General features: G+C 40.2%; 1 protein-coding gene across 3 annotated transcripts; it reads left to right on the plus strand.

The window, feature by feature from the left end:
* Window positions 1-13314: 13314 nt before the first annotated feature.
* LOC113061825 (serine/threonine-protein kinase pim-2-like) lies at window positions 13315-17718 on the plus strand. 3 transcript variants are annotated; one of them, XM_026231282.1, is made up of 11 exons: window positions 14421-14445; window positions 14563-14799; window positions 15082-15144; window positions 15260-15511; window positions 15708-15872; window positions 15984-16078; window positions 16169-16219; window positions 16380-16755; window positions 16859-17035; window positions 17155-17243; window positions 17373-17718. In XM_026231282.1, the coding sequence occupies exons 6-11, from the start codon at window positions 16016-16018 to the stop codon at window positions 17382-17384; spliced, it is 768 nt and encodes a 255-aa protein (XP_026087067.1). In that variant the 5' UTR covers window positions 14421-14445; window positions 14563-14799; window positions 15082-15144; window positions 15260-15511; window positions 15708-15872; window positions 15984-16015; the 3' UTR covers window positions 17385-17718. The 3 variants fall into 3 exon arrangements, with proteins under 3 accessions (XP_026087065.1, XP_026087067.1, XP_026087068.1); XM_026231280.1 differs by lacking the exons at window positions 14421-14445; window positions 14563-14799 and adding an exon at window positions 13315-14079; XM_026231283.1 differs by lacking the exons at window positions 14421-14445; window positions 15082-15144; window positions 15260-15511 and having other exon boundaries at window positions 14749-14799.
* The last annotated feature ends 20 nt before the right edge of the window (window positions 17719-17738 follow it).

Genomic DNA, 17738 nt, shown 5'->3' on the forward strand with positions numbered 1-17738 from the left:
CACATCTGAACAACTATGTAGCTGTAATAAATAAAATACCTCTGCATGTACACACATATGTAATTATTAGTTCTTAATGAATGTATGTGCACAAATAACCTGCTTTGCTGGACTCTGCCTGAAGACATGGTGAATGGTGGAGTTCCTCCCCTCAGTGGTTGAGCTCTAAAAGAACAAATGTCAAGAGGTAGGTATATTGCTAGATATAGTACAGAGTAATGTTTCATGTAGCAACATTCAAACAGCTACATACATTTGCGGAGTAAAGCTGTCCAGGAGAACAGAACACCACCACCTCCTGATCATGTCATCCTGAAAAATAATAATAATAATAATATACACACAAAAATCATTCATGTCTGTTCAAATAACTTAACAAATGTGATGCCATACCTCTGTAAAATCGAACCTATGAACTAAAGCCATGTACAGTGTACTGTTACAATCCACAAAGAACAATAAAATGAGCAATTTATAGCAATTATTAACAATAATTATTCAAATTGAACGTACCATGCATAAATAAATGATCGAACATCGCATTTCATATTATAAGATATTTACACAACCACTTTTACTCACCTCAAGCAATCAACGGAATAGCGTTATTACTCTGCTGCTGTAGTTGCCACCGTTCTGTTTGTTTCAACGCAAACTGCCCCCTGCTGGCTCGGAGGAAAATGTCAAAGGCGGGGAAAACAAATATGGGCGGGGCGACACGTGTCGCCCCGCCTCGAAGTGTCGCCCCGCCCCATCGTCCAGACTGCACTCTGGGGTTACTCCCCGTAGGCGGCTGTAGCAGATATTAGCTCAAGCTGTACGAAAAGTTATTTTTATTTCGTTTTTTAGCTGTCCAGTGATGCCGTTAAGAGCGTGTTGTGTGGTTGGCTGTTTTAACAACAGCACAAAACTACAGGCCTGGAATAAAACCATTTGTGAAATTCACGAACCTTTGTTGCACATTGACTGCCCCTGTTCACGGCCATATGGATTACACAGAGTTCCTGGTCGAGCGGAGGAGTATTTATTGTTTGAATTTCGTAATAAAATTGACAGAATCTGAGAGCTTACTGAGTTTTTTTTCTTCTTCTATCATAAGTAACCTGGTCTGTCTAATCTGTCGGTCTCCGTGTCCTCTTTGCTTCGCGATTTTTCTGTGCGTGAGAAAAAGGACGTGTGGCGTAAGAGCGTGTGAAAAGCGTCAATTGCGTGTGTCTCACATTTTATTGCATTTGTATTAGTTGTTTGAAAAATCTATGGGTCTTAACGCAATCACAATCGGTTGGACTAAAAGGGAAAAAAATAATTAATTGGGTCGGTCGGGTTCTTGGCAAACAAGAATATTTTAAAGGATGGCCTAATAGTTATTTGAAACTTGTGAAGCTTGTGAACATATTAACAACACAGCTGTAAATTACAGCGTTCGGTTTTATTTTTGTCATCAATTAATACACTACATAATTACATTACATATTTTTACATTATGTTGTCAATAAATTACCTTTATCAGTTAGTGTTGGCCGTTGCCTGACACCATCTACCCCATTCATGACATTTTCATAAACGAGCAGGATTGAAATTGAAATGTCATTAGAGGGCACCGGCAAGTGTCACACCATCAGACTTCGCAGGCATGCAGTAATGGCGGCAGGCAAGATGGCGGCGCCCATAGAGTTCGTGTTGGATTTGTGTACAGTTGTCTCATCAATCGTATGGGAGGTTTTTTTTTTTTTTTTTTTTTCATTAAAGGAGGTTGTTTGGTTATTTGACCTATTTTAAAGTCTCATGGGATCACTCCTGTAGATTTTGGATGTATGATAGTAGAGGAAAAAAAGAGGCAGAAAATCAAAGGATATCACTTGGTGTTTGCAGGTAGCTTTTTAAGCATTTAAAGTTTATTCTCAAAATGACAAACAAGGGGGAGGGGTTAGGTCTTAGGGGGTCTCAAGAACCTGCCAAAAAAATTCCTTGATCCCCCATTTGACCCCCTCCCCTCTTCCCCTCTATATATATCCGGGATAAAGATTAAAAAAATTATCTTCAAATTATGCAGAACAATAATAATAATTTATAATTTATTCGACACTTATTAATACACTGAACTGAGAACCGTTCCTGTCAGACGTGCCTGATTCGAGAACCGAGGAGCTGATGATACTGCGCATGTGTGATTCAGTGTGAAGCAGACTGACACACAGCGCGTCTGAACCGAACTGATTCTTTTGGTGATGGATTCTGAGCAATTGCTTTGGGCCCCGAGCTGGCCTGGGGCCCCAAGACAATGACTGGTTAAGAATAAAATGCAACGACACTCTTTGATCGTCAATACAGTAACGTGTAATGACGGGATCCCCCTCAAGGCGGCCCCTCTCAGTAGTCGCTGACAGCAGCCAGCCAACCACGTGATCTCACGTGATGGACTAATATTTGTAAATATTAAGCCGGAACAGTCTATTTAAATATGAATCCTGCATGTTCTGCGCGTCTCCGTAAATGAATGGAGCAGAAGCGCGGCTTCCTTTATTTACACAAACTGAAGAGCATGTGACGCTCGCGGTAATTTCAGTGTCTGCTGTCTCACTAAATAAGAGGAGAACACATGAACAACATCTCCAGAACTGCTCTGACAGTCACTTCATGAACATTTGACCGTTTGATTTGTTTAAAACTAGCGTCACATCACATACACAGAACTACACAGGTAAGTCAACCCGTCAAAATAAAAGTCCTGTTTTAGACAAGTATTTGCCAAAGATGTATTACTATTGTTCAGCAGATTGTACATAGCCTACTACTAAAAAAAAATCTAACGTTTTTTTTTTAAGGTTTAATGACACAAAATTTCTTCCATGTTTTATTTTCAATAGTAAATCCCCATTGTTTACCAAAAAGTTAAGTTTGCTTCATTTTCAATAATTAAAATATAAATTAAATTAATGTTTTGTATTTAATGTTTAATGTGCATCTCAGAAAATGCTTTATTTAAAACCCCAAATGAATGGCACTTAAATGCACTTAATTAATCTGTCAACTTTATTGTCATTGTTCACAGTACAAGTACAGACAGAGAAACAATGGATAATAATTAAATGCTTATTTTTGATGTATGCATTGCATTCTATTCATTTAAAAATAAAAAAAAAATAAAAATTTCTAAAAAAGGAAACTTAGTTGTTCATTTTAAGAGACCCAGGAGTCTTATAATCTCTTGCATAGTTAATATTAAAAAGTAAAAACACATTTTATCCGATTACTCGATTAATCGATGGAATTTTTGGTAGAATACTCGATTACTAACAAATTCGATAGCTACAGTCCTAGATGAAAGTGGCACAGCAAATAGCATGCTATACTATTCCATCGTGATAATCTATTTTCCAAATGGAGGTTATGAAAACCATTCAATAAATTCTGTGCATCAAACATTAGCTTGGGATGTTTTTAAGCATCGGTAGTGAAAGCAGCTGTCTGCATCCCTTCCCTTCTAATATCAAAATATGGAAATGTTAACATATCTTACATTTTTCGGTAAACTTTATAATAAGTAAAAATACTGTTTGCTAACAGTTAAATCACAATTAACTCAAGATTAATTAACTGTCAATTTACCATCTATTAATGATTGTTATTATAAGGTGTCTACCATCTAACTTATCAACTGGTTTTGGGAAACGCACCCCTGAGCTGTCAATAGTGACCTCTGTCAATATGCCAACAGTAAAATGGTAAAATGTACTTCAAAGGTAATTTCAGATTTTTTTTTTTTTATTATTTTCCCAGCTACACCATCAACTTCATCCTCAACATCAACAGATGCATCACTTCTCAGTGCTGATGTTTCCTCTATATAGCCAAGGTACCACAAGCTCTATAATTATAGCTGATATCCTGCACAGCCCATAGTTTAAACTGATAAGTGTGTGCTGTCATATTATTAGAAGAAAAAACAGTGCAAATCACAATTCCCACCAAACTATTTTTTCAAGCAGTATTTGCACTGTAAACCTTTTTTCATTTATATAAAGTGTGGGTGAACTTAAACTGTATGGCTATGCTGTGGTTCCTGTAGCCTTTGCGTGCATGCGGGGGTCAGGGGGCCTCTATGTCCATTTTGCTTGGGGCCCCCAAATTCCTTCAAACGGCCCTGTCTGAACTGATTCTGTGCTAATGTTATGAGCGCAGGTAAACCAAGACTTGAATCAAGGGCAATCATCGGCAATGACATTACGTAGAGCGCAAAAGAACCGTTTTTTTTTCACCTGGTTTATTGAATCGAACAGTCCGAAAGAAACGGTTCGTCGAAAAGAACCAAGCTTCCCATCACTACTGGTGATCTGAAAACCATTGCAATCGGTTCTTGACTCAAAAACGAGTCAATCTTTTGTTCGTTGTCTGGCTCGGCTCTTCACAGCAGTTCTGTCAGTGTACTGTTTGAGTAAATGAAATATTGCTTTATTTTAACTCCGAGGGAGTGTCAGCCACGTTAAAAAAGTTAACAGCTTAAGTAATTTGTGGATGAATGCTTATTAGAGACACGAACCATTTCAAACGATTCAGTTCGATTTGGTGAATTGGTTCAAGAAGATCCGGTTACATCGAGTGATTCGTTCGCAAACCGGACATCACTAAACTGCAGTGAACGTGCTCATAACAGACCCGCAAAAGAAGACAATACTGAATAAGTCATAGTTTTTGTTATTTTTGGACAAAAATGTATTTTCGATACTGATTTTGGAGGGGGTGCATTGGGGGGTGGGGGGTTATTAGTCATGGTTGTTATGTGACACAGCTACGATAGCACCGCATAACTGATATAGGCTTCTGTTTTATTTATTTAATTTTCCTTTTTATTCAAAACAATTATAAACATGCTTAATTTATCAGGTAATATCTAGATTATCAAATATGTGCAAGTGAACGCGTTTTGCACCTTTATAGATTGTTATGTGATCAATAATGGTAATTGGCAAAGCACTGTAATCTATTAACTATATAAAAACCAGACTTTTTTGCCATATATGGGTGTCATGCCATAAAATATTTTTAATAAGACTGAATTTGCATTTAATGTAAATTTTAATAACTATATTGTAAGTTACTTAATTTAAAGGGACAATAAGTAACTTTTTAGGTATTTTATTATCTAAAATCAATATTTTTATTCATAAATATGCCCTCAATGGTGTACAAATACCTATGCCAATGTTTAAACTAATCCTCGTAAATGAAGAATTTATTATCTTTATATACATGGGACGGGTAGGTTGATGGAGGCTTCCATGTAGTTCCGCCATCTTGCAAAACTATAATAGCAGAGAGGGACAAAAAGTACTAAGCCAACGCGTTTCCACAACGCGTTTTCGGTCAGAGCCAGAAACGCAGGTGCAGAGCAGTGAGAGGCGCTTGAAACTGCACCGGCAAGTTTAAAAGTCTGGATTGCATTCTTATTATGGACCATACATATGCTGCGCCACAGGAGAAGAAAACATAGTCGCCAAAACAGTCAAAAATAGAACGTAAAAGGAAACGTGACCGTAGATTACAGAAAACAAGAGTTAATGTCCGGGAAGCTTTTTCTAGGTGCACTGTTAAAAATTTATTGTAATTTTACAGGAAATTCCTGGCAACTAATTGCCGTGAATTTACAGCAAGTAATATACAGGTAATATATTGTTTTTTTAATACAATAGAGTCCTGTATTTTTACAGCAGTGCTACTGTGATTAAAGTAGCATTATTACAGTAAAATGCTGTAATTTATTTAAATTTACTGTATATTTACTGCAACTCAGTTGCCAGGAATTTCCTGTAATTTTACAGGAGACAATTACAATATTGTAATTTCTAAATATAATAAAATACTGCAATTTTCCATCTTCCAAAATTAAAACCAAAACAATGGCAACTTTTTATTATTTTTTATTATTAACACACTATGCAACATCACATATTACAAATGTATTTTATCTTTTTTTTTCATACAAACAAAATTACAGTTTCACTGAAGAATCTAGCTCACTTCCAGACAGTCTATCATCAGGGGGAACATGGTAATAAATAACAAAAGGTCCCAACCAGTCTTGAACTGGGGAAGCTGTGGGGTGTGGGTGGGCATCAATACTAGCCCATCAACTCAAAACCCAGGAGTCTTCTTAATAGGGTGCAGACAGGTGCGTTGATCCTCCGTCTCTTCTCTGCTTTGCTGACATCTTGGAATTGATTCCACAAAAAGCTCTGAAAACAGAGAGAGTAAAAACAAGTTTTCATATCAGGTAATGATAAATACTGTGTAAAAAAAAAAAACATAAAAAGTAAACTTGCTTGTAGAAAAAAAATGACGTTGATGTATTTATTTAACATCAACACATTTAACAACATAACATTTAGAATTACATTGGCTTTTACATTGTTTTTCTTAAATATATAATGTCACTGTATGCACTGTAAATTGAATGTCGCTTTGGACAAAAGTGTCTGCAAAATGGGTCATATGACGTTGCTAAAAAGAACATTATTTTGTGTATTTGGTGTAATGAAATGTTTAAGCGGTTTAAGGTTAAAAAAACACATTATTGTTTCTCCTCTACAGGTACTCCTCTCCTCGCATTCTGAAACGTGTTGATTTTTACAAAGTTCATCGTTCTGAAAAGCAAAGTGTGCTCTGATTGACCAGCTATCCAATCTATCTATCATGTGACTGAAATGTTATGCCACTTAACATACTGTGCCGTGTCCGGCCGAAGCAACGAGACAAACATTTAATTATAATGTTTATTTCATTATAATGTCAAACCCATTATAAATGTGATATAAACATGATTTCTAGTCGTGTTCTCTTTTGGAAGGCCAAACAAAGTAGTTTCCCTTTTTAAAGAAACAGCGTTTAAGAGTGACGCTTCAATTTAAACGAACGAACAAACACATGAGAGCAATTTCAAAAGCTTAAGGAGCTGTCTGTTCTGCTCTCTTTAGCTCTCGATCGACCTGGATGTTTTAGGCAATATTAAAATCCTGGCGGGGACGTGTCCCGTATGAACGGCGCATATGGCCACCCTATACAGATCTTCTTCATTCACCAAGAGCTTGTAACACTCCAAAGAGAAAGGAAAAAGTAAAATCACATCTAATGACTTTAACCCCCAAAATTGACTTAATGAAAATTGTAATGTTAAACTGCTGTCTGTCAGACTTCTCTGTGTTTACATAAATGTCTTGCAGGGCAATACCAACTCTATGTTAGACACTTAATAGCAATAGCTTTGTCTCCATCCAGCTTTTTAATGCACATTTTAACATTTTGAAAACAAACAAAAAAATCCTGAATGGAAACGGTTCAAATTCACAAAATATTCTAATGTGAATAAAACTTTTTATGTGGATTGACTTGCTAATAAATGCAACATAAATGCACATTTGTTGCAACTCTATCGGCTGTTTTAAGTTGCCCCTTAAGTTTTGATCCCACAGCGTTTCATGACTACTCTCCTGTCCATTTCTAATTTACATAACAGAGCTGATGGAAATGCTCTCCAGTTATAGGGTTTCTTTGCCAAATTTCTACGAATGCGCTTAAAAGGTGCAAAGGAATTGGATGGAAACCTGTCTTTTGACATCAATGCATAGAGTATATCGTAGAGTCTATTTTCTTTATAAGTGTGCAAACAGTTTAAACATACCTTTAGTGTTTGAGGCCTCTTTAGGATACTGTTAGTTAAACATGTAGACAGTGAAGGTCGCTGCACTCCATTCAGAAGGTTGTTGTGGGGCCCCATCACAGTTGTCCCTTCCAAAGACATCATCCATTTGTCTGCACTTAGTGCCTCTCCTGAAATGCATACACAATATGATAACTAAAAGAGCACTAGAACCCTTCACTACACACGCATGAGTGGCAGTATTGGCAGGATGGGCAAAAGTACCAATTTTATCAGGTGGGAGAATAAGTTATGGTATGGTTTTTCCTAATTTAGACTAGGCATTTTAAGGATGCAATAGGATTATGTTGAATTACAGCCTTTCCTTTCTTCTTTGACATATAACCATATGACAATTATTAACAGGGCTTAAAGCAAGCAAACATATGTTCCATCTAGCAGCCAGTGTGCAGCTGATCCTGCGGACGGTCTACAGCTGTTCCCGCTCAGTCTTTTCCTTCTGCCTTGACCGTTCATGACCGTGGTACAGTTATGACGCGTTTCCACCGACCCCCCCTCATTTCAATAAGACGAAATATGATATCAAACACCACTGCCTCCTTTCGTTCTCATTTTCATTCGTTAAACATATTAATAGCCGCAGAAATAAAGTTCAGGGAAATGTGTAACGTTAGGCCTTCATTATATAAAACAAAATATTATACCAAACAGTAGCCTATTGTCTCCTATTTTCATTTTAACATATTAAAAGATTAACTGAATAAAGACCAAAGATTACCTGTTCGGTTCACCCAAAACGAATTATATTTTATGCTTTACCACTAAAGAGACATCACAGCCAGCGGCAAATGTCAGATGTCTACCCGAGTTGAGAGTGCTCCCGACGGATTAATGATCCCTGAGCTCCCGCTGATCGCGTGGAGTTGACCGTCTCCGACATCAGCAAAACACATTTTTTAATAGACGCAGTCTTTATAAATAAACCGCATATTTGAGTTTTAAACAACTACATTCTCGCCTGAAATAGTTAAAACACTAACGTTATACCTTTCATGACACGATGTCAGTAATATTTTAAAAATTATCAAAAGAAATGGTGGTTGAAACTACAATGCTGCATTGCCACTCCCGAAAGTTCAGTAACGTTACCTTTGAACAAGTACCTCGCGAGCAGGGACTTTCTGAGGGGCATTTTTTTTACCCAGAACTTTATTTAGATCATGGTAGCTGCGGTGGAAGCACACCGAGTTCCAGCTCAAAGTCCATAGTTTCTGGGTAAGTTAAAGTTCTTGCGATGTAAATCTGGATCGAGTATGAAGACGCGATTTTAACTAACTTCACCCTATTCCACTGAATTATACCAAATGAAACAATCAGCACTCACTCAGATCACCAGTATTAATATATAAAGACTTATAAAACAAATTTTATGTTACATACCTGAGACATGTTCTTTCTTCCAAAAAGTACCGTCCGTTGGCCGCGTAATTTCAAAATTCAAACAGCAGCGATCCCACAATGCTATGCGGTTGCTGTAAAAAAATGCTTCTACAGTGTAGTTACAATAATTTTACAGGACTGTCCGTTAATTTCCCATAATGCACTTGCATTTACAACAAAAACATGAATACAGTGCGTTGTTGTAAAATTTATTGTAAAAATTACATCAATTGCTAACAGTGTGGAAAGAGCTAATGCTGGATAAAGATTTCAAAAGAGACACTGAAGTGGCCAGTTTTCTTCTCGACAGGTAAGTCAGTGTTACAATCTATATTACAATATTTTTTTTATATCTAACAATGCACATTATTCAGAAAATATAACGAATAAAGAAGACATAACTACTAATTACAATATTTCATGTTTTCCACAGTCAGTAATTCATACTGTAACATTCGTTTGTTTATGGTCATGTTGCAGTTTGTTTGAAATAACACACCTGTTCACCTGAAGGAAAACTCTACGAAGTGCTATTAGAAGACATCCCGTCAAAGCTTTTTGGTACATATCGCCTACCGTAGATGCAACGCGCATTTGAAAAAGCGAGGCGCTGGAGAGCAAAATTAGTTTGAATGCAAAATACAATTTCACCACTAGATGGGAGTAATTCCTACTTAGTGTCCCTTTAACACTTTCATTTTGCAGAGAGTAAAGAACATTTACATTATCAAAGAACATTTTCATTCAGTCTAGCCAGAGTTCAGGCAAAACCCCCATTAAAATCACTGAAGCACTTTACATTATGAAACAAATATCTTATTTACATTCGTACGCACATCTGCACTTTCTGTTGTTTCTGATGAGAGAATTAGCTTAATAATTCAGTCAGCGAGCAAGTGAACAAAACACCGCGTTTCATTGATGACTCTTCCGCACGTCTCTGATTGGCCACTGCATTTATAAGTGTAACAGAATCGTTTCTGATTGGTTATCATGAAGCGTTGTATGAACGCGTCTGTCTGTCTCTGGCTCAGAGCCAGCCAGCGAACGCAGGTTTGAATTTAGCTGCTAATGCTGTGCACTGAACGATCTAATCACTCTGGTGTGATTGTATCAAATATATAAAAAAAATATTACTTGCCCTTTTTTGTCGTTTGGAAGCTCCATTTGATTGCCCTGTGTAACGGAGGCCAGCGAGTAGTGCTGTGCAAGTAAACCTCACTCCCCGATCTCAAGAGACGCACTAGCGACAGACGCTAGTGGCTGTAGCCATTTAGCCTCCTTGTTAGTGCGTCCGCCTCCCATGCCGGAAGACCCGGGTTCGAGCCCCGCTCGGAGCGAGTGCGAGGAGCGTCAGAGAGGACCCGGGTGAGAGGGGTTACATTGGTGTAACCCCTCTCCCCGGGTGAGAGGGGTTACATTGGTGCCGTGACCCGGATGGGAGTGAGGTTTAGGGGGGTGAGTGTAACGGAGGCCAGCGAGTAGTGCTGTGCAAGTAAACCTCACTCCCCGATCTCAAGAGACGCACTAGCGACAGATGCTAGTGGCTGTAGCCATTTAGCCTCCTTGTTAGTGCGTCCGCCTCCCATGCCGGAAGACCCGGGTTCGAGCCCCGCTCGGAGCGAGCGTTAGGAGCGTCAGAGAGGACCCGGGTGAGAGGGGTTACATTGGTGAATGTAACCCCTCTCACCCGGGTCCTCTCTGACGCTCCTCGCACTCGCTCCGAGCGGGGCTCGAACCCGGGTCTTCCGGCATGGGAGGCGGACGCACTAACAAGGAGGCTAAATGGCTACAGCCACTAGCGTCTGTCGCTAGTGCGTCTCTTGAGATCGGGGAGTGAGGTTTACTTGCACAGCACTACTCGCTGGCCTCCGTTACACTCACCCCCCTAAACCTCACTCCCATCCGGGTCACGGCACCAATGTAACCCCTCTCACCCGGGTCCTCTCTGACGCTCCTCGCACTCGCTCCGAGCGGGGCTCGAACCCGGGTCTTCCGGCATGGGAGGCGGACGCACTAACAAGGAGGCTAAATGGCTACAGCCACTAGCGTCTGTCGCTAGTGCGTCTCTTGAGATCGGGGAGTGAGGTTTACTTGCACAGCACTACTCGCTGGCCTCCGTTACACTCACCCCCCTAAACCTCACTCCCATCCGGGTCACGGCACCAATGTAACCCCTCTCACCCGGGTCCTCTCTGACGCTCCTCGCACTCGCTCCGAGCGGGGCTCGAACCCGGGTCTTCCGGCATGGGAGGCGGACGCACTAACAAGGAGGCTAAATGGCTACAGCCACTAGCGTCTGTCGCTAGTGCGTCTCTTGAGATCGGGGAGTGAGGTTTACTTGCACAGCACTACTCGCTGGCCTCCGTTACACTCACCCCCCTAAACCTCACTCCCATCCGGGTCACGGCACCAATGTAACCCCTCTCACCCGGGTCCTCTCTGACGCTCCTCGCACTCGCTCCGAGCGGGGCTCGAACCCGGGTCTTCCGGCATGGGAGGCGGACGCACTAACAAGGAGGCTAAATGGCTACAGCCACTAGCGTCTGTCGCTAGTGCGTCTCTTGAGATCGGGGAGTGAGGTTTACTTGCACAGCACTACTCGCTGGCCTCCGTTACACTCACCCCCCTAAACCTCACTCCCATCCGGGTCACGGCACCAATGTAACCCCTCTCACCCGGGTCCTCTCTGACGCTCCTCGCACTCGCTCCGAGCGGGGCTCGAACCCGGGTCTTCCGGCATGGGAGGCGGACGCACTAACAAGGAGGCTAAATGGCTACAGCCACTAGCGTCTGTCGCTAGTGCGTCTCTTGAGATCGGGGAGTGAGGTTTACTTGCACAGCACTACTCGCTGGCCTCCGTTACACTCACCCCCCTAAACCTCACTCCCATCCGGGTCACGGCACCAATGTAACCCCTCTCACCCGGGTCCTCTCTGACGCTCCTCGCACTCGCTCTGAGCGGGGCTCGAACCCGGGTCTTCCGGCATGGGAGGCGGACGCACTAACAAGGAGGCTAAATGGCTACAGCCACTAGCGTCTGTCGCTAGTGCGTCTCTTGAGATCGGGGAGTGAGGTTTACCTGCACAGCACTACTCGCTGGCCTCCGTTACACTCACCCCCCTAAACCTCACTCCCATCCGGGTCACGGCACCAATGTAACCCCTCTCACCCGGGTCCTCTCTGACGCTCCTCGCACTCGCTCTGAGCGGGGCTCGAACCCGGGTCTTCCGGCATGGGAGGCGGACGCACTAACAAGGAGGCTAAATGGCTACAGCCACTAGCGTCTGTCGCTAGTGCGTCTCTTGAGATCGGGGAGTGAGGTTTACCTGCACAGCACTACTCGCTGGCCTCCGTTACACCTGCACACAGGTGCATCTCAATAAATTAAAATTTTGTGGAAAAGTTCGTTTATTTCAGTTATTCAACTCAAAATGTGAAATTTCTGTATTAAATAAATTCAATGCACACAGACTGAAGTAGATAAGTCTTTGTTTTTTTTTTTAATTGTGATGATTTTGGCTCATATCTAACAAAACCCCGCCAATGGCCTTCTGGAAGGTATGTTAATTTACTGTACTCAATACCTGGTACCTTTTGCTTTAACCTCAATTCGGAACATGAAATATGATTTATTCTGAAGCAATATTCTTATCAGATTTCTATGAGCAGTGACATATAAATCTGCATGTTTTTTATATTTAATCCAAGGGCATTTTATTCCTTTATGGAGGGCATTTCCCCCCAACCTCATTAATATGTCATCTTTCATGTAAAAAAAAAAATGCATTTAATCAATAAATTCAATTATACTAATATGATTATTGTAATCTCTACGTTATCAAATATTGTTTTGAAATATACAAACAAGAAGTTATGTTGGAAATGATACTTTTTAACTAAATTAAACCGCCAGTAGGTGCCAGCAGTGAGCGTTTAATGAGTGAGTCACTGAGTTGTTCATTTAAGTGATTCGATCAAACGGCTGATTCATCAGATGTTTATGTATGAGCTACTGAATCATTGACTCAACCGATTCGTTCAGAACATGGAATTATTCTGAAATGAATCGGCTGTTTTCCGTGAGGTGCGCTGTGGTTCTGCCTAAAATGTAAGTGACCTAATATTATTGTAATTGCTTATTGCACTGTTTATTGTTCTATTGAACGGTCGTAATGGTGAAAACGTTGTGTGATGTTGCATAACTAACTGTATTTTAAATATAAAAACTTTTCATTTAGATTTTTTACCTCAGCATGCTTAACTTAACTTTGCTTGTCTGGCGTTAATGAAGCGTCAATGTCGACCCTCGGAGTCTCTGTGCGAGGATCAAACCCTGGACGGCCCGGCCCAATTTAAACCCGGGTTACCACTGTTTACGAGAATACAAGAGGCCTTCTGTTTTCTTCTGTTTCTTTATGGCTTTAAGTTTAAGGTGTCATAAAATTGATAAAACTGCTATATTTACAACTCGCGATGTACACGATACAACAAATTGTCGTTAGCATTGAACATCATTGGATATGAATGTTATCGTTTGAAAGGACCAGATGACGTATATATATTTTTTTCTTTTTTGTATTCCATTCCGCGCGGGAATTTATGACGTCACAATTCGCCCATGAAGGTATATAAAGGCGCAAAAATCACTTGCTCACTTTGTGCTTTGAAGTCTTGGAAGTAACATATTTGGTAGCGACTTACAAACGGTGTTATCATGGGACTGCTTTCAAAACTAAAAGAAGCGACTGGTTCGGAGTGTGTACTAGAACCCTGTGTACACCCCAGAGACTCCCCCATCATGACGGAGAACCATCAACCGGCGCCGGTTGGTTCTCTTGAGAGCGATGGAGGGAGATCGATGAAGAGCTTCTGGAAGTGGGCCGTTCTTCACTTTCCTTCCAGCCGAAGGGGAACATATGACCTGGCCAAAGCCGAGGAGAAATACGGGACAGAGGCGGAAATTCAGTGGAGAGATAGCGATGGTACACTCACATCAAAAACTCATCAATCACTAAATATTCAGTCACAGAAATTTCTGTTATTCCCCCTTATCATTATTTTAAAATAATATAATTATAAAAATGATCAGTATCCCAAAACACTGCTGTAATTACCAAACCAAAAATTTTAGCGTAACAGGAAACATATTATTATTGCTTTATTTTTTTTAAGAGTTTAAATTGTAGGATATAAATTCAATTCAGACCTACTCCTAAATCAAGTACAGAATAATTTGAGTATGTAATATTTCACTCTTTTATTTATTTATTTAATTAATATTATAGATTCAGCTCCTGAAGACCTCCTTGTATCTGAGAAACAGCAGAAACACAGCGTCCTGGACAAGAGTAAAATTAATAAATATATGAGAATTAGAAAATGTTATTATAAATACTTTTGTACAGAATCAAATTTACATGAACAATTGTATTTCATAATTACCTCAATTGTTTGTCTGTTAATAGACCAGAGTGAACTCTGTGTACATCCCAAAGACGGCCCCATCACATCAGAGAGCCGTCATCCTCATGTGTCTGAGATTGATGGAGGAAGAGAGAAGGAAGGGAGTGAGGAGAAGAAGAAGAGCTTCTGGAAGTGGCCTGCTCTTAATTTTCCTTGCATTGGAGCTGGAACATATGATCTGGCCGAAGTGGAAGAGAAACACTGGATAGAGGCGGGAACGCACTGGAGAGATATCGATGGTACACTCACATCAAATATTGATAAAGCACAAAATATTCAATTACAGGAATTTCTGTATTCCCCCTTTTCATTATTATAACATAATTATAACAACAATCAGTCTCCCAAAAACACTGCTGTAATTACCACACCAAACATTTTAAAGTAACATTATTCTTTTCTTTTTTTAAGAGTTAACATTTTAGGATATACATTCAATTGAGACCTACTCCTAAATCAAGAACCACATTAATTTGAGTATGTTATATTTTACCCTTTTAATTTTTTTATTTCATATTTAGATCCAGCTCCTGAAGACCTCCTTGCTGCTGAGGAACAGCAGAAACACAGCGTCCTGGACAAGAGTAAGATTCATAAATATATGAGAATTAGGAAATATTATTATATATACTTGTACAGAGTTAAATTTACATTTAAAATTGAATTTCATATTTACCTCAGTTGTTTGTCTGTTAATAGACCAGAGTGAACTCTGTGTACATCCCAAAGACGGCCCCATCACATCAGAGAGCCGTCATCCTCATCTGTCTGAGATTGATGGAGGAAGAGAGAAGGAAGGGAGTGAGGAGAAGAAGAAGAAGAAGAAGAAGAAGAGCTTCTGGAAGTGGCCTGCTCTTCACTTTCCTTGCATTGGAGCTGGAACATATGATCTGGCCGAAGTGGAAGAGACACAATGGACAGAGGCGGGAACGCACTGGAGAGATAGAGATGGTACACTCACAAAAACATGTCATGATGATGCAAATATTGATAAATGACTGATTCTTTAATTACAGGAACTTCTCTTATTCTTCCTTTTCATTAAGGAAAAGGAACACACTGCTAACATTATCACACCAAACATTTTTAAATGACAGTAAAATTTTTTAGGATGTTAATTCAAAACTTGTGCTAAATCTGTTAATAGACCAGAGTGTACACGAACACTGCGTACAACCCAAAGACTCCCCCACCAGGTCTGAAGAGACGCCTGTTACTCCTGTTGAGAACGATGGAGGGAGAACGGAGGCAGGGACAGAGGAAGTCCTCCTCACTACTGAGCAACAGCTCGTGCAGGACATCCTGGACAAGGGTAAGAAGAAGAAATCTGTTAGAATTAGAAAATGATGTTAGAAACCATTATATAGACAGTATAATATAAAATTGCATTCCATACTCATCACAATTGTTTGTGTGATAACAGGCCACATTCACAAGCAATATAAAATCGGCCGCATGCTTGGTGAAGGAGGATGTGGCAGTGTTTATGAAGGGACTCGCTGCGAGGATGGACTTAAGGTACACAATTTGATCTGTTTAGGATTTATGACTAGAGCGATCTCAACTATCTGCTCGTGCTAATTATTAGTTCTTTGTTTTGTTGATTAGGTGGCTGTGAAATGTTCAGAGAAGACGCCAGACATGTCATATATCAGTGTGGTGAGTAGACTGCACTCTCATTGTCTCTTATTCACCGTTTTCAGTTGATCACACCCTATATTAATTTTAACCACAGTCTACAATTGAGCTTTACTAGGCATTATTTGTGTATAATTTGGGAAACCACCTCCATCTAAGCATCATGTTTTCTTTCTGTCAGCCTGGTCATCCCAATCGTCTGCCAATGGAGATTGGCCTGATGCTCATGGCCAACAATGGCCCCAGCGTTTCCCAGATCATTAAGCTGCTCGACTGGGAGGATGACACAGATCACTACGTGATAGTCATGGAGCGACCAGTGCCTTGCGTGGATTTGTTTACTTTCGTGGATGATGAAGAAAAGCTTGACGAGGGGATTGCAAGAAACATTATGCGGCAGATCATTGATGCCGCTCAAACTTGCTGTGATCGTGGCGTCTTCCACCGTGATATAAAACTGGAGAACATCTTGGTGAACCAGGACACCATGGAGGTCAAATTAATTGACTTCGGGTGCGGGACAGTCATGAAGAAATCTGCCTTCGAATCCTTTAGTGGTATGTGTTATGAAGTGCTTTATTAATTATCTCACAGATACACATCTTATATGAACTCAACATGCTGTGATAATTGATTTAACATCAGACATCTTTCCTGCAGGCACGAAAGAGTACTGTCCACCTGAGTTCAACTTGAAGGGCAGGTACCAAGCAAAGCCAACCACAGTGTGGACACTAGGGTTCATCTTGTTTGAAATGGTGTGCGGGGAATGCCCTACATCCTACGACCATCACAAGATCAGTGTGAACCTCTGGACCAGACCTGGCTTGTCAAAAGGTGAGATCTTCATCGAACAATAAACTCCAGGTCATACAAAAAGGACCAATAGCTTCAAAGAGAGCAGGTGTAAAGTATACGTTTATAATCAAATATCTCTCTTTTTTTTCTCTTCACAGAATGCCGCCAGATGATTTGTGATTGTCTGCAGCCTGATCCAGAGAAGAGACTCAGTCTGGACGAGATGCATCTCCACGACTGGTTTAAGGTACTAAGACTAAGACTAGTTAAGCTTTTTGTTGGTTTAGTTTGATCATCAGTCGCCATGAACTTAAGATAATTTTTCTTCAAAAGTGAAGTATTTAGACAAATAATGCCGATTTATCTTTTGTTTCAGGTCACAGAGTAAAACACAACCTCAGAAAACAACTCCTGTCAAGGCCACCCTGTTGTTTTCTGTCTTCAGTCAGCTTTGTGTCTGGTGGACTGACACGAGAGACCTTTCCATCAGTCCACTCTGGCCTTAGCGTATTGCAGGCCCTTACCTTGAATTAAAGCAGTCTGACTGTATTGCTTGCTTGGGGATCTGCAAATAATAATTAATTGTTTATTTGGATTTGTTTATTTATTATAAGGAAGTTGATAAGAACATTTCTAAGGAATTTTGTAAGAAAATGTGAAAAGAATTTATTTTGTAAGAAAATTTGTTTGGAATTTTGTAAGAAAATGTGTGAGGAAAATATAATAAAATTATATACTTATA

The sequence above is a fragment of the Carassius auratus genome, chromosome 43 (genome assembly GCF_003368295.1).
Source record: "Carassius auratus strain Wakin chromosome 43, ASM336829v1, whole genome shotgun sequence".
NCBI classification, from domain to species: Eukaryota; Metazoa; Chordata; class Actinopteri; order Cypriniformes; family Cyprinidae; genus Carassius; species Carassius auratus.

Coding starts and splice junctions, on each gene's coding strand:
- LOC113061825 (XM_026231280.1), top strand. CDS start 13,812: ATGGGACTGCTTTCAAAACTAAAAGAAGCGACTGGTTCGGAGTGTGTA. Junction 14,080..15,081: donor TCAGTGGAGAGATAGCGATG/GTACACTCACAT, acceptor TTTCATATTTAG/ATCCAGCTCCTGAAGACCTC. Junction 16,220..16,379: donor ACATGTCATATATCAGTGTG/GTGAGTAGACTG, acceptor TCTTTCTGTCAG/CCTGGTCATCCCAATCGTCT.